This window comes from Phyllobates terribilis, unplaced genomic scaffold (genome assembly GCF_046119375.1).
Source record: "Phyllobates terribilis strain yellow unplaced genomic scaffold, ASM4611937v1 Scaffold_1__5_contigs__length_1240528914, whole genome shotgun sequence".
NCBI lineage: Eukaryota > Metazoa > Chordata > Amphibia > Anura > Dendrobatidae > Phyllobates > Phyllobates terribilis.
Window position 1 is genome coordinate 956,948,344 of NW_027362761.1, and position 25,592 is coordinate 956,973,935.

Genomic DNA, 25,592 nt, shown 5'->3' on the forward strand with positions numbered 1-25,592 from the left:
ATAAAACAAAAGGTCAAATTGTAGTCAATTTGCGCTAAAATTCAATGGAATAATAGAACAATTGTGTGGACTGAATAAATAGAATATGTAAAATATATTGTACCTTTATTATAATGCACCTTTTTGTAATAGATCCAATTTACAATGATCCACAGATTGTTGAGATGATAGCCTGGGTGTAACCATGTGGCGTTTAAACTAGTGGATAGGACCATGACCAATTTCCTATCCATAGATAGAACCATGGACCAATTTCGTACCCATAGATAGGACCATGGACCAATTTCCTATCTATAGATAGGGTATTGGTCCATTCTACTTCCCTTATTATCACAGTGATGTCACGCAATACTGCATCACTGAGTAAAACCAACGATCCCCCGGAGATACTTCACCTACAAGCGCTACTGGCCGGAGCGCTACTCGAGCGTGCCTGTTAATCAGAGACTCTTTATACAGACCAACAAACTTCTTTACGGACTAATAGGTATCTACATTACTATAATCGGACTATTACTGACACATACTGCATGCTAACAATCTTCCCGCTATATAGGTGGATCCAATTTTTATGTTTAAAGTCTGCTGTCTGCACCTTATACCTTTGGTTACATCTGGGCAAATCCCTATGCATGTAATATACCCACTTGTTTAAACGCCACATGGTTACACCCAAGCTTTCATCTCAACAATCTTTGGATCATTGGAAATCTGATCTATTATAGAAAGGTGCAATATATTTTGCTTATTCTATTTATTCAGTACACAAGATTGTTCTATTGTTCCATTTCTTTTTAGCCCAAATTGTCTTTTGAATTTCAGTGTCTGGATTTTTGCAATTTATTTGCAGCTTGTGAGATGGACAGGTAAGGGTATGTGCACACTATCCCTATGTTTATGCTGCGTCCAAAGCGTTGCACGCAGGTGACTCCGCATGTGTTCATTGAACCATGCGGATTCACTGCTATCAATATAATGCAATGATCTCATTTCTTTTGCGGAGACTAGCGACTCCACAAGAGAAATTGACATACTGCAGTCTGGAAAGAAGTGACGCGTGTCCGTGGGTGATCCGCAGGTGCAAGGAGACGCATAGTGGGCATGGGATATCTTGAAATCTCATCCACTTTGCTTATAATGTGGAACGCTGTGGTTTGCACACAAATCAAGTGCACTGTGTCCAATCTGCAGCGTTTCCGGGCCATGTGCACATACCCTAACAGCACCATTGTGGTTATTTACAGGTTTTTAGTTTTGCAAATTGCAGACAAGTCTCATGGTGCTGCAGTCGCGTGGGGCTTGCATTGAAGTCTATAACAAATGAGTTGCATGGACTGGCGACCATTGACAGAAGATTCAACACATTTGGAAACATCTATGAACGCGTCACAAATATGGTAGGTTGCCATTCCCAAAGCGACAGCATAGGAAGTCCTTAGATGCAATGTCATAATTCGACATCGATCTCAATGTCATGTTACATGTAACTGTGTAGGCCTAGCTTTACATGGGAACATGTGTCACACGACAACTTCGCTTGTTGTCACGAGACCAAAAGCATCTATGCAACTTGTCTGCAACTTGCTGACTATTTTAGATCCGTGTTTCTACTGTTAAAAAACTGCCAAACTGCTGACAAGTCACGTGCAACTTGCATTTAAGTCTATGGAAAGGCAGTTGCATGTCACTTGAGATCCAAGACAGAAAATCCAACACATCTGGAAATATTTGGGGACTCTGTTACAGTAGATCACAACATATGAAATCATTGGATCCGAAGTCTCAATGCCACACTACGATCTCAATATTGGGAAACATATATTGCCATGCAGCCCCAGCCTTAAAAAGTTACAAGACCGCAAGTTGCAGACAGGTTACACAAATGCTTTGGCCGCACAACTTGTCTAATCGTTGAGCGTGACTCGTCGCCATGTAGCCCCAACCTTGATGGTAAAACCATTGTATGCATTTAGTTCCTGAAGGTACAGCTCCTAGTGCCCCATTCTATGGAAAGCAATTACTCTCTTGTATTTTGTTGCCTGCAAAGTCTTTCAAGAATTATTCACTGTAATAGCAAAATAGTAACACTTGTGCTACAGGATCTGAGGTTTCTTTGCTAATAGGGATAGGCTATTGTAGTTTAAGGCATTCCCTAATATTTTGCAATAGGTTAATGAGAATATTCTGGTGTTGATTTTTTTTTATTTCATTTTGACATCTTAGCGCATTAAAATCAGACAATATCAGATCAACAATGGCCTGTCAGTGGGTGCCGTGCTCACTGAGCCGTAGGACTCCAGCATTAGCCTGACCCCGGTGATGTAATAGCCGCCTCCAACAGTGAGCAGTGATGTCAGATGGGCTCCACTGCAGTCACAAATGGCAGTATCTCTCGGCCATGCTTTATATCCCTACCCCAGGATTTGTGTATGAACGTCTGGCCTCAGGCCAGCTACTAATATTATCTTTTTAATGACCCATGCCAAACAAACCAAATGAAAATTAATTCCGCTTCTAAAATGCCCCCTTTCCAAGAAAACAGCCTCTCTCTAATTATTCTTCAAACCAACATGCAAATTGTTATATTCTATGGGGAACTAGTAAAGCACACAGCAAATGATATCTAATCTTATCCAGTTTAACCCCTTGCTACACACCAATTACAAAACCATTGTATTGTTGGCGATTAAAGGGAATCTGACAGTAAGATCAAACCCCCCAAACTACAAATATGGCCATGCAGGTGTTTGAATAATAAATCCACCAACACCTTTGTATTTTCTATCTGCTGCTACCTTTCCTAGAAACTAGTGTTTTAATTTGCTCCAGGCGTAACAGAGACTTTCTTTCCCCATCTAGCACCAGCCTCTTTAGCTTGATAGGTGTCAATAGATTTAGCTTTCAAAACCTGCATGCATGTGATTTAAGTGGGTTGATCTAACTAACAGATTCCCTTTAATGCAGATATTTCCGTCACATGCCAATATCTTGAGTTGATGCCACTTATAAATGGTTATACTCTAGATTACATTTAGGGAATATAATTTTACGGTAATTGTTATGAAGGTGAATCAAAGCTGCCTGAAGGCGGTTGTGATGGGGTTGAGTTGATTTTTAACAACATGCTTTTGGTGTTACAGTAGCTATTTGGATGTGTAGTAAATATGTTTACAAATCAAAAAAGGAGCATAATATCTTGAAGATGCAGATGTGCGGTAAACACAAAGCTGTAAACTTTGACATATTATTTTAACAGTATATTTTGAGTGTACGCCTCTGCTTGGATAAGAGCATTAGTCACAAAGGTCATTTCCAGCATTACTTTTCCCAATACTTTTAGTTTGTTGCATTAAATTATATGCTTGTGTTAACTTTTAAGTCAGATTACCTAAACCGCAAGAATTTTTTTGCTAAAAATCACAATGTGTTTTGAAAAGATGTAAAAACAAGGCCGTACTGTAAACTACTTCAAGACTTCCATTCTTCAGGTTCTCTACTTCAAGGAAATACACTGCTCAAAAAAATAAAGGGAACACTTAAACAACACAATGAAACTCCAAGTAAATCACACTTCTGTGACATTAACCTGTCCAGCTATGAAGCAACACTGATTGTGAATCAGTTTATCCTGCTGTTGTGCAAATGGAACAGACAATATAGATAGGCAATTAGCAAGACACCCCCTGTAAAGGATTGCTCTGCAGGGGGTGCCCACAGACCATTTCTCTGTTCTCATCCTTTTTCACTGTTGTTTTTGTTACTTTTTCATTTTGCCATTGCTCTCACCCCTAGAGGTACAGTAGCATGAGGCGGTATCTACAGTACAACCCACAGACGTTGCTCAGGTAGTGCAGTTCATCCAGGATGGCACATCAGTGCGAGCTGTAGCAAGAAGGGTAGTTGTGTCTGTCAGCATAGTGTCCAGAGCATGGAGAAGATACCAGGAGACAGGCCAGTACATCAGGAGACGTGGAGGGGGTCGTAGGAGGGCAACAACCCAGCAGCAGGACCACTTCCTCTTCCTTTGTGCAAGGAAGAACAGGAGGAGCAGTGTCAGAGCCCGGCAAAATAACCTGCAGCAGGCCACTAACATGCATGTGTCTGCTCAAACTGTCAGAAACAGACTCCATGAGGGTGGTATTAGGGCCCGACATCCACAAGTGGGTGTTGTGCTTACAGCCCAACACCATGCAGGGCGATTGGGATTTGTCAGAGAACACCAAGATTGGCAAATTCGACATTGGCGCCCTGTGCTCTTCACGGGTGAGAGCAGGTTCACACTGATCACAAGAGACAGACATGACAGAGTCTGGAGACGCTGTGGAGAATGTTCTGCTGCTTGCAACATCCTCCAGCATGACCGGTTTGGCAGTGGGTCAGTAATGGTGTGGGGAGGCATTTCTTTAGAGGGCCACACAGCCCATCATGTGCTAACAAGAAGTACCTTGACTGCCATTAGGTACCGGGATGAGATCCTCAGACCCATTGTGAGACCACCATATGCAGGTGCAGTGGGTCCTAGGTTCCTTCTGATGCATGACAATGCTATGCCTATGCCTGCTATGTGTTTTTTGTGTTTTCATTGGCTATAAGCCATAATCATCAACATTAACAGAAATAAACACTTGAAATAGATCACTCTGTTTATAATGACTCTATATAATATATGAGTTTCACTTTTTGTATTGAATAGCTAAAATAAATTAACTTTTTGATGATATTCTAATTTAGTGAAATGCAACTGTATGTGCCTAAGAAACATGAGGTACTTCAGGTAAACACATTTCCAACAATACCTATTCTTTCATTATTCGCTGCTTCATTGCGCGAAAATGTATGTTTTCTTGATATGCAAATTAGACTTTCAAGTGCACTGTTGAACGTATCAGTGCACTTGCAGTCCTCCACTCCTCTTTGATTCTCACCGCTGGTGACGCCCTGCTACTTGATTAACAGTTAAGAGTAGAGGTGAGCAGAAGAGCCTCCGTCTCCCTTGTGTTAGAACTCTCCTATTAGGTTTTTTCTATCTTGCTGGTCACATGACCTTGTTTGTCTATTTAATCCTGCTCCGCCCTCCTGGCCTTGCTGGACTTCATTGTAATTTCTACTCTTAAGTTAGCCTGGTGCTTAGTTACCTTTCCCAGTCAGTTTAGCTTGGTCTTCGGACCTTTATGTTCTTTGTTGTGTGTTTGTCTTTTACTGCTACAATTTCTGCTAGGAGGTGCCCATACTTTATCCCAGTCCCTAGTTCTTGTAGGGATCCCTCCCTTGCATCTATAGGTCTTCGTACAGACTAGCCGAGGACTTTAGCGGGTCTGATCGCAGGATCTGGTTCCAAGCTACATCGTAGGGATCTAGCTTAGTTCTATTGTAGGGACAGATCTCCTTTCTTTCCTTAGTGCTTGTAGCAGATCATTACACCTTGTCAATGAAGAAATGTGGGGCTGCACCGGTAGGTGCAATTGAAGAAAAACCACGAACTGCAAGTGCACAGTTCTGCCCAGCAGTGCACTTGTGAAGCTAATATGCATATGAATAAAACATGAATTTTTGTGCAATGTAGCCAAAAATAACAATAGCATAGGTATTGATGGAAATATGTGTCCCTGCCCTATCTTGTAGTACCCCAGGTTTCTTAGGCACATGTTCGGCTTACATTATCAAAGCTACTTCATAAAAAGAGTTTCCTACTGATAATACAACGTAAATAAATTACCTGAAAGTTTCATGAGAAGTTCAGATGCCGCCTTGACAGAGATATCCTGCGTCAGTAAGTTTGGCTGTGTTTCCTGGGATGTGGCTTTTTCTGGCGTGCTTGAGCGTCGGGCGTCAGATTCATGGCTGTAGGTGAATCCAGATTGTGGGGACAAGGAGATGCTAAGTTCTCCATCATCAGGCTCTTCTTTAACTTTGAGAGTTAGGGGGTCTTTCTGATTTGCAGCTACGAATAGAAAATACAGACAATTAAACAGAGGAAACATGCTGCAATCAATTGTACACAGTGATCCCAAAGACTGGTATAGTACCATGCCCCCCATATATTAAATGATCACCACATCAGTGCAATCCTCCATGTTACTGGAGACATGTAGAAAGAGATGGCAACACCAAAGATCAAAAACTATCTGAAAAATATCAAAAAACAGTCTTTGTTCTTTTTAGCATCCAATCACTTTGCAGCTTTAATTTTACCAGAGTGGATTAAGAAATGCAAGCTGATTGGCTGCTATATACAATAAAGGGCAGTTTTTCTTTAACATGGTTTTGATAGATGCGTTTTGTTTTATAACTTACAAGTGAAGTCGTCCATAGGCACTAGAATCATTGTGTTGTGCTACTTTTTGTCTTTTTTTTTCTAATTTTTTGTAGATGTTCCTGTGACATTATAATGATTGTGTTTCGTCCAGGAAATGATAAGGGTATGTGCACACGTTCAGTATTTGCAGCAGAAAAATCAGCTGCAAATACTGAGGTGTTGGCAGAAAAAGCGCTGCATAAAATACTCACGTTTTTGCAGCGTTTTTGCGTGTGTTTTTCTCCCCATTCATTTGAATGAATGAAATACGCTGCAAAAACAATGACAAAATTGATATGCTACATATTTGGAAGTGGTTTATATCTGCAAGCAAAAAATAAACAGCATGTGCAGGAGATTTCAGAAACCTCATTCCCTTTGCTGATAGAGTAAAACGCTGTAGTATTTTGTGGCAAAAAAGCAACATGTGAACATTCCTTAAGATGTTAGTGTTTGGGTGAGGCCACGTTCACACTATCAGTATTTGTAACCCAAAACCCGGAGTGGAACAGTCAGAGGAAAAGTATAATAAAAACACGTCACCACTTCCGTATTTATCACCCACTTCTGGTTTTGGCTTACAAATACTGATGTAAAATACTGAACGTGTGAACATGGCCTAAGACGTAATGTGGTGGAGGTAATACAGCGGGGATGAAAGATGAAAATACTCAGGTAGTAGTGCAACATGAAACCCGGAAGCATATTTGTCAAGTCTTAGAACACTTTACAATGCATTCAACAGATTATATGCAAATTGTGACCATTTTGTTAATTTGGGGCAATATGGCGTTGTAAATTTGCCATTTTTATTTGTTATAGACATAATTTTTTTGTCAAAGCTATTGCAAAATACTCAAAGACAATTGTGATTATGTAATGCAGATTACACCACTTTTCTGACGCATTACTTTTGAAAAATGTGTTTTTTATATAAAAATTCAATATGCAAATATCAGAGTTTCTGCTAGAATTCAGTATGTAGATAAATGAACAGACAGAGCCCAAAAATAATTAGCTATCCTTAGTCCTCTATTCTTTTCATGCCAACTCCCAGACAGTTTTGCCTTGGGAACACCAAATGTTCTTTAAAGGGGTTGTCCGGTCCAAATCAATAAATGTGCAGTTGCACTGTGTGAATGCAGACTTATGAATCCCCCCAGCGTATGCACTGTGGGGATTTGCCGGTTTCTGAGTCGGACCGGAGGGTATGTATGTGTTATCCATACTCCCAGCCAGGGCCCATACACTTGTATAGAGCGAGGCCACGCCCCGACTGGTGATGTGGCCGCCCAGTGGGTGTGGCTGACTAAAGGCCATGCCCACTGGATGGGCTCTGGCTGGGAATATGTATAACGCATACATACCCTACAGTCCTGGCTCAGAAACCGGCAAATCCCTGCAGAGCACAGTGCATGCGTTGGGGGGACTGATAAGTCTGCAGTCACACAGAGTGGCTGCAGACCTATCGATTTAGGTTGGACAACCTCTTTAAGGTTTAGTTTACACTTCTTACAATACACTACTATACAATAATGATATAAATCCTTTGGATATGCCATAAATGTACAAGATGGGAATACCCCTTTAAATCCAATGGCAAATCTGTTTTATGGTAAAAGTCAATAGAACAAAAATGGAATGAACAAAAGATTGGCTGACTAAGATTAACTTAGAAAAAAAGAAATGGCGGCAATGCAAAATTATCAAAACGTACTGCACAAAGATAGCGGATAATCAGGGATGCTATACATCCAGTGGAATGGTTCATCAGTGAATTTTATCTAGCAGAACATAACTTTTATGTTCTGAATGGTAATATGCTATCATTATAGTAATAATTCATGACATTTTGCAGCGTTAAGTTGCAGGCAAACATCCTGAGCGAGAATAATAATTGTGCAGCATCTGCAGGCCTAGGAAGAAGCTCTAAAACCATGGAAATGAAAAGTCATTGTGACTTGGACAACGCAAAATGTAAAGTCTAATATGATCTCCTTGGGCTTTGTCCAATGTAATATGTCACACAGAGTGTATATTCAATTTGCAATAGAAGCCAAGGGTTGAAACACTAAATTGTAATAAAAGTCTCCCTGAACTATTTGAGCCCATGGCTTATAATCACGTTTGGACCATTGTCAGTATTTAATCAAATTCAGCCTATTCGATCTGCACTTCAAATATTAAAGCTCCGACATTCAGATTTGAATAGTGGGTTCAGACTATATTTGAATGGGAGAGAGCGGATTTAAAGGGGTTTTCCCATCATTTACATTTATCAGCTATCCAGTAAGAGGGAAAGGGGGCTTGGGACACGTGTTCTGGCACATTTGTGCCACAGCCAATATTCAGGTTAGTAATATGTGATCCAGTTATCAGCCATTTTTCATATACAAATCACAGTGAATTTTTTAGTCACACAAAACACTAAAATTCACTGCCAAAGGATTCACCTGCAGATAAACTAACATTATATATGGAAAGATCAAAGCAAATTATACAAATTCCTTATTCAACTACCACCTATAAACCTGAACTGTAACACTAATAATAATAATTGTAATTATATCTGTGTGTTCCCCTAAGTGGAATCTGTCAGTAAGATCAGCCACCTCCCCAAACTGTATGGACATGGGGGTCTTTTAAACGCAAATCCATTGACACTTTTATGTCTTTGATCTGTGGCTACTTTCTCGAGTAATTTGTGCTTTAATACACATGCAAATGAGTCTTAAGTGCTCTGGGTGTGACAGGGCACTTAAGCATCGTTCGCCTCCAGGTTGCTTCCCCAGCACCAGCCTCTTTAGCCTGATTGATAGCTTATTGTCTGTGTGAGGTCAGGTACCAGGCACAGAAATAAGATAGTGGGGTATCAATCATGCTAAAGATGATGGTGCTGGATGGGAAAACAATCTGGGGAAGTTCCTTAAATGCTCCGTCATGCCCAGAGCAATTAACACCTCAAATGCATTAGGCTACGTTCAGGATTTTTTTGTAGAAATTTCTGCAGCGTTTCTGCATCTCTTGGCAGAAAAAAACACGGGTTTTGCCAAGATTTTGACACATTATTTTTATGCATTTTTGTACATCAATGAATGCTTTTTGGAGCTAAATAAAGATATTTGAAAAAAAAAAAAAACGTGTGACATCACTTTAACCCTTACCTTCAGACCTGGGGTGAGTATATTGGTTAATTTAAATGATTAAAGAATGTGTCTGTTGTATTTCAAATAAGGTGCTTTACTCTGTGTGTGTTTATTTAACTCTTTACTTTACTTAGGGTTAGTAATGAAAGGGTCTGATTGACACATTGTCATCACTAAACAAAAGGGCTAGGTGTCAGCTAAACCCACTCTCATTAGCATTCCCATTCATGTAATTTCTGGGGCAGCTGAGAGCTGCTATTTTTAGCCTAGGAAGGTACCATTAGGCAAACGTGTTCCCTGGATATTAATAACAGCTCACAGCTGTTTCATTAGCCGCTGTAGCATCGGCGTCTCTGCCCCGTTCTAGGCAGAGACGCCGTCCCTCTCACCTCCCCGCTCCTGGCGCGGCGTCCTCCAGCGCTGCTCTCCCCGCTGCTTCCGGCGCGCGCTCCTTCCCCGGCAGCGTGCTTAGGGCACGCGCGCGCTCCCCCTCTCTTAAAGGGACCGCGCGCGCCGTCCTAAGGAGTCCCCGGCCAATTGCCGGAGGACCTCCCATATAAAGGGCACCTCCTCCAAAATGGAGGTGCCCGAGCAATGTTGTTTGCACCTGTGTCTCACCTGTGCTTCAGCCCTCAGGTCCCGTTGCCAGTTACCTGCCAGATTCCTGCCAGCTTGCTGCCTTTGTCCTGCCTGATATCCAGTCACCTGCCTGCTAGCCTGAGGTCCGACGGTCTGCCTTCCAACTCCTGTCAGTCTGTCTATGGACCAGCTTGCCCGCTCACCTGGGAGCGCACACCTGTTACCTGCCTGCTAGCCTACCTGGAGGCTCCGCCGTCACGTGCTGTGACCATCTGCCTTTTCAGAGACTCCTGCCCGCTCACCTGGGAGCGCACACCTGTTACCTGCCTGCTAGCCTACCTGGAGGCTCCGCCGTCACGTGCTGTGACCATCTGCCTTTCCAGAGACTCCTGCCCGCTCACCTGGGAGCGCCCACCTGTTACCTGCCTGCTAGCCTACCTGGAGGCTTCGCCGTCACGTGCTGTGACCACCTACCATTCCAGAGACTCTCGCTTGCTCACCTGGGAGCACACATCTACCATCTGCCTGCTAGCCTACCCGGAGGCTCTGCCATCACAGGTCGTACCTACCCTTTACCCAGAGACTGCCCCGGTCACTTGCCGTAACTCCCTGCCTGTTCATCCAGAGACTGCCCCGGTCACTTGCCGTAACTCCCTGCCCGTTCTTCCAGAGATTGCCCTGGTCACTTGCCGTGACCTCCTGCCCGTTCTTCCAGAGACTGCCCCGGTCACTTGCCGTGACCTCCAGCCCGTCCACTCAGAGACTGTCCCGGTCACCTGCTGTGACTGCCTGCCCGTCATCCCTGATTGCCACCCGCTCCCTTACAAGGACCGCCCCCTTGTATAGTAGCTCAGAGGTTCCGCCTCCCAGACCCGTTACAGCCGCTACGTCCCCACGATCAGCAACCAGCAGCGCTTTGGAAGCAGCATATTTTAGCTGCATCCAAAACGCTGTGTTCTAATGCCCGAACTTTTGTTGTCAATACATACAGATCCACTGCATGTAATGACACGTCAATCGGTCAAAATCTGCAGCAGAGAATGGTGTCTCCACTACAAAAATTGACATGCTGCGGGTGAGTTTGGGTACGAGGCCACGATCAGGAGTCGCTGCAGGTTTGAAGCTGCGTGTTTATACAGCGTTGAACCCACAGCGTCCAGATGTTACAGCATAGTGGATGGGATTTCTAGAAATCCCATGTCCACTATGTATGTATCTGAGGCTGCGGATCACCCGCGGACACTGACATGCGGCGCGTCTTTCAGGACCACAGCATATCAATTTCTCTTGCGGACTCGCGAGTCTCCACAACAGAAATTTGACCACTAGAATGTATAGAATGCGGTTCCGTGAACACATGTGGATTTACCTGCGTTCAATAGAACGCTTTTGGACGCAGCAAAGATATGCTGTGCCCAAAGCGCTGATACATCTGGATCGTGGGCACATAGCCTAAAATAAAAAAAAAATAGTGTGGGCTCCTGCGTCATTTTCATAACCAGCAGAGGGAAAGCCGACCACTGGGAGCTGATATTAGTAGCCAGGGAAGGGGCCATTAGCCAAAAATGTTCTCTGGCTATTAATAACAGCAGACAGCTGTTTGCTTAGCCTTTACTGGCTAGATTACAGGGGGACCCCAGAAAAAAATTGATGTAGGGTTCCCCTATAAAATCTAACCAGAAAAGGCTAAACTGACAGCTGGGGGCTGATATTAATAGCCAGGGAAGGGGCCATGGATCCTGGCCCTCTCCGAGGCTAATAATATCAGCTGCCCCAGAAATGGCACATCAATAAGATGCGTCAAATCTGGCGCTTTGCCTCCACTCTTCCCACTGCCATCTAGCAGTTGCGAGTGGGGTAATAAAGTTGGGGGTAATGTCAGCCTTATATTGGTGGTTGATGTGAAGCCCAGGTTACTAACCTCGCAGTAAAGGGTTTTGACGGTTTTTCAATAAAGGCATGGCCAGCATAAAGTATTTTATTGAAATAAAATTACACACGGTTTTAATAATATATTTATTATTTGCCTAATCCCCGAATCCCTCGTCTCCTGTAAAAAAATAAATAAAAAACAATCATATCCCTTACCTGTCCGCCGTTATGACGTAATCCACAGTGTCCCACGGTGATCTGGTTCACTTCTACAGCAGCCACAACAATCACTGATGTGACTGCTGTAGAAGACAGCAATATACACTGACAGGAGTGTGATCACTCCTGTCAGTGTACATCGCTGCTGCTGGCTGAGTTCACCTGAGTTCATCAGCTGAAGATCAGCTCATAAGCACATCATTTACTGCATCAATGTTGCGTGGGAACATTCCCACACAGCACCGTGCCGTAAAGTGAGGTCCCGGAGCTCTCAGCTGATCTCCAGCTGATTAACTCCGGTGAACTCAGTCCCGGCAGCAGCGATGTACACTGCCAGGAGCGAGCGCGCTTCCGTCAGTGTACAGCCGGCCACCGGGGGACATCGGGAGGATGGAGGACAGGTGAGAATAACGTGTTTGCCATTTTAATGTAGATTTTTATTTTTATTTTTTTAACACCGCGCACAGACGCCGGCTCGGCTGAGGAGACTACTTCTCCCCTGAGCCGCGCCGCTCTTGCTGTTATCAGCGGGAGCGACGGTCAGATGATGGGAGGAGCAGTCTTCTTCCCCAGCCCGGGTACCATTCTTTTGTGCGTTTTTGCGGCATATCTGACTCACTGATTTGAACTGTGTCAGTCAAATATGCAGCAAACAACTGCAGCAAATACACAGATATATTTATACCTGCGGGTTTGCTGCGGTTCAATTGATCTTAATGGGAGGGAAACGCTGCAGAAACGCTACAAAGAATGAACATGTTGCGGATTTAAACGTAATGACAATCCTGAGCGGAAAATTCCGGATCATGTGCACAGCACATCAGGATTATCATTGCATTAGCTGACAGACGGATTACCTAGTGTTTTTGGTGCATTTCCGAGTGGAAAAAATGCTGCGAAAACGCATAAAAAATACATAGTGTGCACATAGCCTTACACTAAATATATATATCACTAACAAAAAACGCTAATTACTCGGGAATGCAGCCACAGATAGAAGATTTACATTTCAACGTCCTGGATTCCTATATATGTTGTTTGGGGGCGGTGTTGAATTACTTCTTTTAAGAAGTTTAGAAATCCCAATCCACTAAGGTGCACTTATAATGATAACAAGAGCTCATATCATGATTTTTTTATATACCCAACATTGCATTATATGGTGTGGTTTGTTTTTTTATTTCACATGTAAAGCGCCATGGAATAAATGGCGCTATAATAATAAATAATAATAATAATTATTACTTACTTATTGTGGAAGTAGCATTTCAGCAGTCTTTTGCTATGAAATCTAAGAGAGCCTGTTTTCAGGGATGTCACTAACTGGGCTGTGTTTTGCCAATACACCAGTTGGACAGTTTTCCAAGTGAGTACACCTAAAAGCAGTTTTCTGTAAGTCCTGCAGTATTACAGCTAACACCAGCAATACTGTGCGGCCAATAACTATCAAACTGCTTTTGGCTGCACTTTGAAAACCGCACCAACGTACACTGAGGTTTTGGCCACATCATCGCTGTTCTTACATCACATTTGATTCAAATAGTTAAGATGAAAAATATACATTTTTCAGAATTAAAAAATTGACAGTACATTTATAAATCTCTTCGCATATCAATGTCAATTGAAAAATAAGTAATATGACAGCATTGTTTTGCTTTTCTGCACCTAAAAAAATGCATCCAGAATTCTCTGCTCACATGTGCTTTGCAGGCTCTGTAGCAGATTCTGACATTTTTATATTGCAATATATGCAGCTGTATATCTGTCCTCAAAAAGACCAACACCTTGATGCCACCAGACAACCAGATTTTAAGAATAAGAAGGGTCCATCAGGTGCCACTCATGTATGTTGATCTTTGGAAACAGCACAGTATTGTGGCTGCTGGTCTAACTGCAAGCCACCACGAATCAATGCAGCTTACTTACAACCACTTGGCCAACCTGGAACGGTACAGATGACATTTTTTAATATAATCACATCTTTTCAATGTGTATTATTGTCTTAGTTTTCTGGTACCCAAATCAATGCCCCAAAAGTGATGTGACTAAATCTAGATGTGTGGCACAGAGCACACAATGGGGCAATACCCTATGGAGGGAGAGTGGGTACGTGCTGGTGAGGCTCACTTAGTGGAGTTGCGACAAGGACAACTCCTATGTAAGCATGAAGAAAAGCAGCTGCTGCCCTGTGACTGGTGGATAAATCCTCCAGGAGATACTGGATCCAGTTGGATTAAACACATAAGGTGGGCTGCGCTGCTGGAGTACATCGATTCTTAAACAATGATGATAAAAAGGTTTATTATTCACGATGTGTTTTAACGCCGTGCTGGCATCTTTATCAAGTGAAAAAAACTAATGTGCCAAAGAAGCCGGTACGGTGTTGAAACCCTTTTATTATCACTGTTAAAGAATCAATTTACTCCAGCAATGCAGCCCACCTAACACGCTTCATCCAACCAGATGTGAACAGAGTCTTGTCAAGCTCCAACGTGGAGTTATACTGTCTTTGATGGCAGTATATACACACAATAACATGTATTCTACATTTGCAGAATCAGGACCCATGTCTATCAGCAGACAGATACTTTCACAGACTGGCCCCACAATGGTTGTGTGATCATGTGTCAGAAAAGGACACTTCAGGCAGAAGTCCATAAGAGATTGCGGACATCAAGCTTCCGGCCAGCGAAGGGTGGTGTAGGTGCCTATACAAGGGGAGGAGAGGTTCCTGCTCTAAACACTCAAGAGGCAAGGGAATGACGCCCATTGATGAATAAAGGGAGAATGTTATGCTGTCACTATTGGGCAAAGAGGTGGCTTATTGCAGATATTAAAGGGAATAAGGGACTGAGGGTAATAAAATAGGTACTGCTGTGACTTCTGGTGGAAAGCATGGCTGGTTAAACTCAGGTGGAACATAAAGCCATCGCATGGGCGTACCCACCGTGGGGCAGGGGGGGGCAGCTGCCCCCCCCCCAGAAGCAGGGCCGCACGCCACACACCAGGGCCAGCGTCAGCACCCGGGCAAATGCCGGGGCCCTGAGCAGGCGGGGGGGCCCCTCACCGTCGGGCACCGTCGGGAGGGGGGGTGTGACATCCTGCATGGGTCATTATATGGGAGGGGAGGTGTGTGACATCTTGCATGGGGCAGTATAAGGGGGGGGGGTGACATCCTGCATGGGGCAGTATATGGGGTGGTTGTGTGACATTCTGCATGGGGCATTATATGGGGGGGGGTGACATCCTGCATGGGGCATTATAAAGGGGAGGTGGGGTGACATCCTGCAAGGGGCATTATAAGGGAGGGGTGGTGTGTGACATCCTGCATGGGGCATTATAAGGGGGGGGGTGACATCCTGCATGGGGCATTATAAGGCAGGGGGGGTGTGACATCCTGCATGGGGCATTATAAGGGAGGGGGGGTGTGACATCCTGCATGGGGCATTATAAGGGGGGGAACAGTCTGCATAGGGCATTATGTGTGGGGAACAGCCTGTATGGAGCGTTATATGGGGGCCAGTATTCTGTATGGAGCATTTTATGGGGGCCAGTATTCTGCATGGAGCATTATATGGGGGCCAGTATCCTGTATGGAGCATTATATGGGGGCCAGTATTCTGTATGGAGCGTTATATGGGGGCCAGTATTCTGTATGGAGCATTATATGGGGGCCAGTATCCTGTATGGAGCGTTATATGGGGGCCAGTATTCTGTATGGAGCATTATATGGGGGCCAGTATCCTGTATGGAGCGTTATATGGGGGCCAGTATTCTGTATGGAACGTTATATGGGGGCCAGTATCCTGTATGGAGCGTTATATGGGGACCAGTATCCTGTATGGAGCATTTTATGGGTGCCAGTATACTGTGTGGAGCGATTCGCTGGTTTCTGAGCTATTGTGGAATTTACAATAGATATCACTCATGTAATGTAAGAAGTGAAATCTTTCCATTGCCCTATATATATATTTCTCCTCGGTATCTGTGCATCATGAATCGTGGTATGTGTTAAAGGGGCCCACTGAGACTATTTCTCCCGGGGCCCACAAAAACCTGGAGCCGGCCCTGCCACACACACACTTAGATCACCGGCGGTTGCGGCCAGCGAAAGTTCCCTCTGCGGCCGGCCGCAGGTGACTGCTCTGCACCCGGCGGCCGGAACTGCGCAGTGTCACTGCATGGGGTCCGTCCGGGACTACCTTTAACGCATGCTGAGTGACACAGCACGCCGCATGTCACCTGATCAGGGTCCTGACTCCTGAGGCGTGCTGACATAGCACGCGGCCTGCCTCCCGTTTCCTGTCTCTGAGAATCCCGCCGAAGCGCTTGTCCTGTTACTGTGGGAAGGCTGCCAGTGACTGTGGCAGCCAGACAGTGTAAATTACACAATACACTCACTCACTGTGTAATTATTGAAATTTGGAAGGGCCTGGGCCTTGGGAGTAGGAACCGGTCCGGACCTGGAGAAAGGACAGGTGGTTAAAGACATGGAAGTGGCTGCACTTTTTGAGGAGGCTAATATTTTTTTCCCTGCAACAAGGCACGCACTCTTCATTTTAAGTGCTTTCCCGTCCACCACAGCTATTGTTGAACGATCTTTCAGTACCCTTCGAAGGGTAAAGACCTGGCTCAGAAGTACAATGGGAGAGGACAGACTGACTGGAATGTGTTTGATGAGATTCCATCGGAAATTCTTCAAGGAAAATCAGGACTGGATTGAAACTAAAGTTTTGAACAAGTTTTCTTCAAACCCAAGAAAAATGATATTAGTATAAGACATGTAATTAGAATAAAAATCAAAATTTTTTGCAAGAAAATAATTGTAATAACTAATAAAGCACTTCTATAATTACATATAATTTTCTTAAAATTTTCATTTCATTCACCTTTTTCGTTTTAAATTTTTACAACCTGAACGACCATGGCTTGCCCCCCCCCCTAGTTTTCATCCTGGGTACGCCCATGAGCCATCGTCTATCAAATGTATCTTGTAAACACTGTTTCAATTGTTCCAGTGTCTTTTGCAGTTGTTACAATGTGTAACCCAAAAATGATGCCATCTTTGATTTTTGTCTTGTCCAGAATTACTGTAAATCCCAAGGATGACAGAGTTCAGCAGCGTCCATAAAGAAATCAGACTTCCAGGACCGAGCACAGTGAATGTTATGTTCTGCTACCAGAGCTAAGGAAAGAGAGGAGATCTGTCCCTACGATAGAACTCAGCTTAATCCCTACGATGTAACAGGGGACCTGATCCTGCGATCAGACCTGCTAAAGTCCTAAGCTAGTCTGTACGGAGACCTATAGATGTGGGGAAGGAATCCCTACAAGTACTAAGGACTGGGAGGAAAATGGGACACCTCCTAACAGAAATAGTAGCAGACAGACGAACAAACAAAATATATAGAACAAAGAGGTCCGTAGACCAAGCCAACTAACAGAGTTAGATACAGAGCACAGGCTAGCTAGAAAGTAGTTAAACAATGAAGTCCAGCAAAGCCAGAAGGGCGGAGCAGGCTTAAATAGGCCAACAAGGTCATGTGACCAGCAAAGGAAAAAAAACCTAAGAGCAAGGTTCTAACAGTACCCCCCCTTCTAAGAGGATCCTCCGGATCCCCTAGGACCAGGCTTATCAGGAAATCTCCTGTGAAACGCTCTGATAAGTCTGGACGCGGAAACATCATCCGACCTCACCCAAGAGTTATCCTCGGGTCCGAAACCTTTCAAGGCCACAAGATACTGCAAACTACCTCTATACAGTCTAGAGTTAAGGATGCGAGAAATTTCATATTCCCCGTCCTCCACCACCGGAGGAACAGAGGCAGAGGCGTCACAATCCGATACAACAGCTTTTTTCAACAGAGAGACATGAAATACCGGATTAATTCTCCAGGAGGTAGGAACCTCCAACCTAACAGCAGATTGGTTGACAACCTGAAGCACCTTAAAGGGCCCTACAAACTTGGGACCCAATTTCTTAGAAGGAATCCTCAACCGCAGATTCCTAGAGGACAACCAAACCATGTCACCAACAGCGAACAAAACCTCCTGTCGTTTCCTATCAAAGTAGTCCTTAGATTTTCTGTTGGCCTCCTGAAGATTACCACGCACATCCGTCCAAACTCTCTCCAAATCACCGGAAAAATTCTCCTCCTCAGGCACGGCAGATCCCAACTTGGAGAACGACCCAAACGACGGATGTCTCCCAGAACAACAAAAAAAAGGCGAACAACCAGCAGAAGAAGATGTATGATTGTTCAGAGCAAATTCAGCAAGTGGCAGAAACTCAGACCACCCCTCTTGATTGTCTGCCACAAAACAACGCAAGAACTGCTCAACATCCTGGTTTTTCCTTTCTGTCTGGCCATTAGATTCAGGATGATATACGGACGAGAACGATAAATGAACTCCCAACCTGTCACAAAAGGCACGCCAAAAACGAGCCACGAACTGAGGACCCCTATCAGAAACAATGTCAGTAGGAACGCCATGAAGTCTGACAATTTCCTTGACAAAGGCCTTAGCGAGAGTTTTAGCGCAGGGCAGTTTGACGAAGGGAACCAAGTGACACATCTTGCTAAAACGGTCCACGACCACCCAGATGACAGTAAAACCCTCAGAGGGGGGAAGGTCAGTTATAAAGTCCATAGCCAAATGTGTCCAAGGAGCACTGGGAACCTCCAAAGGACAAAGCAACCCCGCAGCAGGAGTATGTGAGGACTTAGATCTAGCACATATAGTACATTGACGCACCCACTTAATGACTTCCTTCTGCCATCCAGGCCACCAAAAACTGCGACCCACCAGTCTCTTGGTCTCAGAGATTCCGGGATGACCTGCCAACCGAGATTCGTGACACTCAACAAACAAATCTCTCCTAAAGGTCCCAGGCACAAACAACCTCCCATGAGGAGTGTTAGATGGGGCATTCTCCTGTGCTTTAAGAATCTCATCTTCCAAAACGGAGTCCAAAGCAGCTATCACAACACCTTCTTGTAAAATGTTCTCCTCTTTCTCAGCACCGACTATGGGAGAAAAACTGCGAGACAAGGCATCCGCCTTAACATTCTTAGTACCAGGGATGTAAGTAACGGAGAAATTAAACCGCGAGAAAAACAGTGCCCACCTAGCCTGACGGGCATTCAGGCGCTTGGCAGCATCAAGATATATCAGATTTTTATGATCCGTAAGAACCTGAACGGGAAATTCCGCACCTTCCAAGAAGTGACGCCAGTGTTCAAATGCGAGTTTAATAGCCAATAATTCCCGATTACCAATATCGTAATTCAGTTCAGTCTCCGAAAACTTTTTTGAAAAAAAGGCACAGGGATGTAATCCATCCCCGTTATCCTGAGACAATACTGCGCCAACCCCCACAGAGGAAGCATCAACCTCAACCAAAAACGGCTTAGTCACATCAGGCTGCATAAGGATGGGAGCAGAGGTGAACCTCTCCTTGAGATACACAAAAGCTTCAATGGCCTCAGAAGACCACTGAACCGCATCAGCACCTTTCCTGGTGAGATCGGTCAGAGGTTTGACAATACTAGAAAAATTTTTTATGAATTTTCTGTAATAATTGGCGAAACCTAAAAACCTCTGTATCGATTTCAAACCAATAGGCCTAGGCCATTCCTGTACAGCTTGAACTTTAACCGGGTCCATCTCAAAACCTTCGCTGGAGATAATGTAACCCAAAAAACTAATTCTCTGTACAGCGAACTCACATTTCTCCAGCTTAGCAAAAAGCGAATTGTCCATTAATAACTGTAATACCTCACGTACGTTCCGCCAATGAGACTCCAGATCCGGCGAATAAATCAAAATGTCATCCAAATACACAACCACATTTTTGCCGATCAAAGGTCTAAGGATGTCATTAATAAGATTCTGAAAAAATGCAGGAGCATTAGTAAGACCAAAAGGCATAACCAGATTCTCAAAATGACCCACAGGAGTGTTAAAAGCAGTCTTCCATTCGTCACCCTCCTTCATGCGCAACAGATTGTATGCCCCCTTAAGGTCAATTTTAGAGAACCACTTGGCCCCCATTAACTGGTTAAACAGATCAGGAATCAATGGCAGTGGGTAAGGATTGCGTACAGTAATTTTGTTAATCTCACGAAAATCCAGACAAGGACGTAAACCGCCGTCCTTTTTTTTTACAAAAAAAAATCCAACCGCCACAGGAGACTTAGAGGGCCTAATGTGACCGGCGGCCAAACTTGTCTGTATGTATTCCTCCAAAGCCTTCCTCTCAGGAATAGTAAGGTTAAATAAACGACTTTTAGGAAGAGTCGCTCCAGGGACAAATTCAATAGAACAATCATAGTCTCTATGGGGAGGCAAAACCTGCGATTCCTTCTCAGAAAAAACTCTCCAAAAATCCTGAATAGGAACAGGCAATTCTCCCCTATCCAAAGCTGCAATACGCCCGTTACAACACTTGTCATAACATTTATGGCTCCAGGATTTAATTTCACTGGTAGACCAATCCAGTACAGGATTGTGAAATTTTAACCAGGGCAATCCCAATATTACTGGAGAAGGCAAGTTATTCAAAACTACCAAATCCAATTTCTCGTGGTGAACACCATTAATAGTGAGAGGAAATTCACAGACCTTGAGATTAATATTCTTCAAAGGGGAACCATCCACCGAAACCACAGCAATGGGGGATGATAAAGGTTCGGGTTTTAAATTGAGTCTTTCCAAGAATCCCCCATCAATAACATTCAGAGTAGACCCACAATCAACAAACACCCGAAATTCCATTAATTTTTCCTGAGCAATCGTGGAAGCAGCTAAAAATACACCCTTGGAATTTAAACAGGCAATACGGGCATGACTGACCATTTTTTTTTTCTTTCTTGATACGAAGCTCACAGTCTTTAATTAAATGACCAGATTTTCCGCAATAGAAAAACAAGCCTTCAGAAAATCTGCGATCTTTTTCTTGAGAGCGAGGTGCCATCGCTCCAATCTCCATCGGTTCACCACTGTTAATACACACATTCTCATAACCAGAAACTGACATAGCAGAGGATTTGCTCTCATTAACCCTTGCACGCAGTCTCCTATCCACCCATATAGCTAATTGCATAGCCTGTTGCAAATCTTCAGGTGTAGGATAAGCAATTAGCAGGTCTTTAACCCTTTCACTGAGCCCAGCAAGAAATAGACTTTTCAGAGCAGAATCGTTCCACCCTGTTTGAGTAGACCATCGACGGAAATGAGTACAATATTTTTCCACATTACCTGATCCCTGTCTCAAACGTCTTAACTCAGTCTCAGCTGATGAGACACGATCAGGATCATCATATAATAGTCCCAAAGCAGAAAAAAAACTATCCACTGAACTGAAGCATGTATCACTAGGCTGCAAAGAAAAGGCCCACTCCTGAGGCTCTTTGCGCAAAAGTGACATTATAAACCCTATGCGCTGGGAATCATCCCCAGAGGACTTGGGTCTCAAACGAAAATACAATAAGCAAGCATTTTTAAATGAAAAAAATTCTCGGTGTTCACCAAAAAATAAATCCGGCAAACGTACCTTAGGCTCCAAGAAATGTGCTCCAGGACAGTTACTCACGTGTTGACGGAGCTCAGTCACCTCCAAAGAGAGTCCCTGCAGGTGTTTAGCCAAATCCAGAACCGACACCATGATGGAACAGAAAAAATCTTTCCTTAGAGCATTTGCTGGGCTGGACTTACTGTTATGTTCTGCTACCAGAGCTAAGGAAAGAGAGGAGATCTGTCCCTACGATAGAACTCAGCTTAATCCCTACGATGTAACAGGGGACCTGATCCTGCGATCAGACCTGCTAAAGTCCTAAGCTAGTCTGTACGGAGACCTATAGATGTGGGGAAGGAATCCCTACAAGTACTAAGGACTGGGAGGAAAATGGGACACCTCCTAACAGAAATAGTAGCAGACAGACGAACAAACAAAATATATAGAACAAAGAGGTCCGTAGACCAAGCCAACTAACAGAGTTAGATACAGAGCACAGGCTAGCTAGAAAGTAGTTAAACAATGAAGTCCAGCAAAGCCAGAAGGGCGGAGCAGGCTTAAATAGGCCAACAAGGTCATGTGACCAGCAAAGGAAAAAAAACCTAAGAGCAAGGTTCTAACAGTGAACCCTGCTGGTGGATATAGATCAAAAGAAGCTCTGCTGTGACTATTGAGGTACTGGAGGCTTTTCTGAAACTTTTACTAGAAGAGAGTTCTGCCATGTATTCTCAGGTGGTGGTAGAAGGTGATATACTACTATCACTAGTGGGTAGGGAGGAGACCCAGTGCTGTGACTACCTCAGTCCTCCTGGATGCTGGGCTTCGCAGGATGTTTCATTTTGGATTCAAAGTGGGGCAAAAAGAAAATGCTATAAGTGCTTACTCAGTGAAACAAGTCGGAGCCTATGTTATATTTTGTCTCTAATATTGTAAGTGAAGAGTCTATTAAAGAAAACCAAAATGTACATTGCCCAGCATAATGCTGCATCCACACACCCTCATAGCTGATGCATGGCTGACTAAAAAAGGAGCTTCTGTACATGACTATTGACCGAGGTTATAAAAATAGATTAAGGGAACAAACAGAGGAAGGATATAACAATTACCAGAGAAAGCATCAGGTCATCATTTAGGTCAAAGAGTAAATGGAAAAAAAATCAAGAGTGAACTGTTTCTTTAATTTGATTCCATGAATAAGTCAGCAAGCTAAACTGTATCTGATAGTATGACAATCATGTAGAATTCCTGCATTCCAAGCAAAACAAATAAGTATATAGCCAGGAAATGACCAGCTCACTTAGCGTGCCTTCACAAAACCAAGGTGGCAAAGTATAATGTATCCGAAGAAGATGAAAAGGAAGCCGGGCACAAAGTTAACTTCAATAACTTGCAAAAATTACACACTGAGCTACTCAATAGCCTATGAGCGAGTCTTGCAGCTACCCTCAGGGTTTATCACCAATCTGATTAGTAGATTTTGAATGCCCAAACAAGGACACACTCCCTTATTAAATGACAATACCTTTCATACACCAACTCAAGAGCAGAACAATACCTGATCAACACGCTAGACATTTAAAGAAGTTGTCCACTACTTTATCATTGATGCCCTATCCATAGGATAAGGCATCAATGTCTGATCAGCTGGGGTCCCACACTTGGCATCCCCGCTGATCAGCTGTTATCGGTGCCAGAGGTGGCCGCCGGCTGGAAGTACTTACTTGCGGTGCTTGGCCATCTAGCTCTAGTGGCCGCCGCGGGGTACTGCACATCCGCCTCCTATTCAATTCAATGGGAGGTGGATGTGTAGTACACTGCGGAGACCACTACAGCTAGACAGCCATGCGCCGCAGGTAAACAGTTCCAGCCGACGCCACCGGCACCGATAACAGCTGATCTGCGGGGGTGCCGGATGCAGGACCCTGGCCGATCAAACATTGATGCACTATCCTATGGATGGAGCATCAATGAAAAAGTAGTGGACAACTTCTTTAACACCCTCCCGACATCAGTTGTACATAAACAGCACATGTTGGGTGTAGGCTTATCCCATACACTCATCAATCCCCCCAACTATACGGTTGAGGTGTGTCGATGGGTTGCCATGGTTAAAGGGTCCTATCACTGCCATGTTGTACTTCATAGGAAACCATCATCTTAGCCATATACAGTGTGTTAGATCGGCTCATTCAGCTGCTCAAAAAGGCAGTCACAGGAACACTTTCCGTTTAAGTTTTCAACTGGTTTATTAAAAACATACTGCATAAACCAGTGCAAAGTTAAGTAATTAACATGGCCCTTCTGGCATAACGGGAAAAACGAAATAACATATAGCACAGTCTGTGTGGCTGTGGAGATCCGCCAACTCAGGGAAAAACACACTGTTCAGTTCTCTTTAACATGAGCATAGCTCTTTAGACACACCAAACACTCAAAGTCCAAAGGCTCTACATTTAGCTTCTGAACCACACCCAGGGGTGGAGATATGATGAACACCCTCCCACCCACTCTTCAGATGTTCACTAAACCTAGCCCTTAACATGGTCGATTAACCCCTCTTAGCACTTAGTATGCTGGAGCATTGTTTCCAGGTTCACATCACTAAGGCTAACATCCTGAGTGACATATATCTTCCCTCCAGTATTTTACCAGTGACTTTCTCACAACTGCAACAAAAAAGTATAGCAGTACACTGAATAACTGATCAGATAATTAGCCGGATCAAATCCATAAATAGGACTTTTAAAAAAAAACTAACACGTTTTTGAAGGGAATCTGTCAGCAGCAGCAGATGTTTGCTACCTCATCTGAGAACACCATAATATAGGCAAAGTAAGGCTGAATCCAACGGTATATCACTTAGATTACTGGGTGCAGCCATTCTGACACAATCAGAGCTTTTAGATTTAGAATAAAGCAGAGCAGAGAAATCTAACCCCGCCCACATCACAGCTAACCCCGCCCACACCAGGCTCTCAGTGTACAAAGTCAATAGACAGAGAGGTGCTTAGTTGCTGGACTAGTCCAGCAATGTTAATCTCTTAGTGATGAAACCTTCACAGTTAGTAAACAGCAGCACTCTGACAAGTGACACATCCTGAATTCTGTGTTTCAGCCTCTATCTCCTGCTGTCTTCAGATTACATAGCAAACACCTGCTGACAGATTCCTTTTAAAAGAATGAATTAAAAAGTAAAAAAAATCTAAAAATCTGAATGACATTACTACTTTCCATTAATAACAAAGACATTAAAAAATAAACTACATTCGATATCAGCCCATCGATATAAGTCCCAAAAAATGGAAATGTCAAGAGTTTTTCATTCCCAGCACCTCTGCAAAAAATGCATTGTAAAGTGATAAAAAACACTGCATGTACCCCAAAATGGTATCAATGAAAACATCAGCTCACTACATAAAAAAAACAAACCCTCACAAAGTTCATTCGAAGATGCTGATGGACAGGTCTGGTCACATCCCCTCTATCAACAGCGTTTTTGAGAGCAGAGAAGGAAGGCTGTAATATCAAGTGCAGAAGGAGATCCTGTTATACTTATATATTAGTTAGAGGCACAAAACTGAGTCCCCAACACATTTGTTAAATTAAAGTGTACATGCCATTTCAGGTATCTTTTCAGAATAAGATGTTGTGTTTGTACACGAGGAATAACACAATTTCTGGCCATTACATACAGTAACTTGCATCCTATTCTGTATTTTTCGCCAGTTCCAGTCTCCGGTTTTAGATCTCTCTGAGCTGGTGGTTGGAGATTACTTGCTATGAAGTCTCCCATACACAGCACACACAGATATGGATTCCAGCACTTCTTTCTCTGTACCAGTAGCAAGGAGGAAATTATACAGACATACTGAGCTGTATAATGTGGCTATGAATCCAGCACTCAAATTAACTACTACATTTTTTAACCCCTTTGTCGACATATGACGTACTGATATGTCATATG

The 25,592-nt window shown here is 43.6% G+C and overlaps 1 protein-coding gene across 3 annotated transcripts in view; it reads right to left on the reverse strand.

Moving 5' to 3' along the window:
- The window catches only part of ZNF827 (zinc finger protein 827), a 260,321-nt gene that overhangs the window by 129,193 nt on the left and 105,536 nt on the right, over positions 1 to 25,592 (reverse strand). For all 3 annotated transcript variants that reach the window (XM_073642498.1, XM_073642499.1, XM_073642500.1), the window contains exon 5: positions 5,717 to 5,941. In XM_073642498.1, coding sequence (XP_073498599.1) covers positions 5,717 to 5,941 — 225 coding nt within the window. The remainder of the gene's footprint in view (positions 1 to 5,716; positions 5,942 to 25,592) is intronic.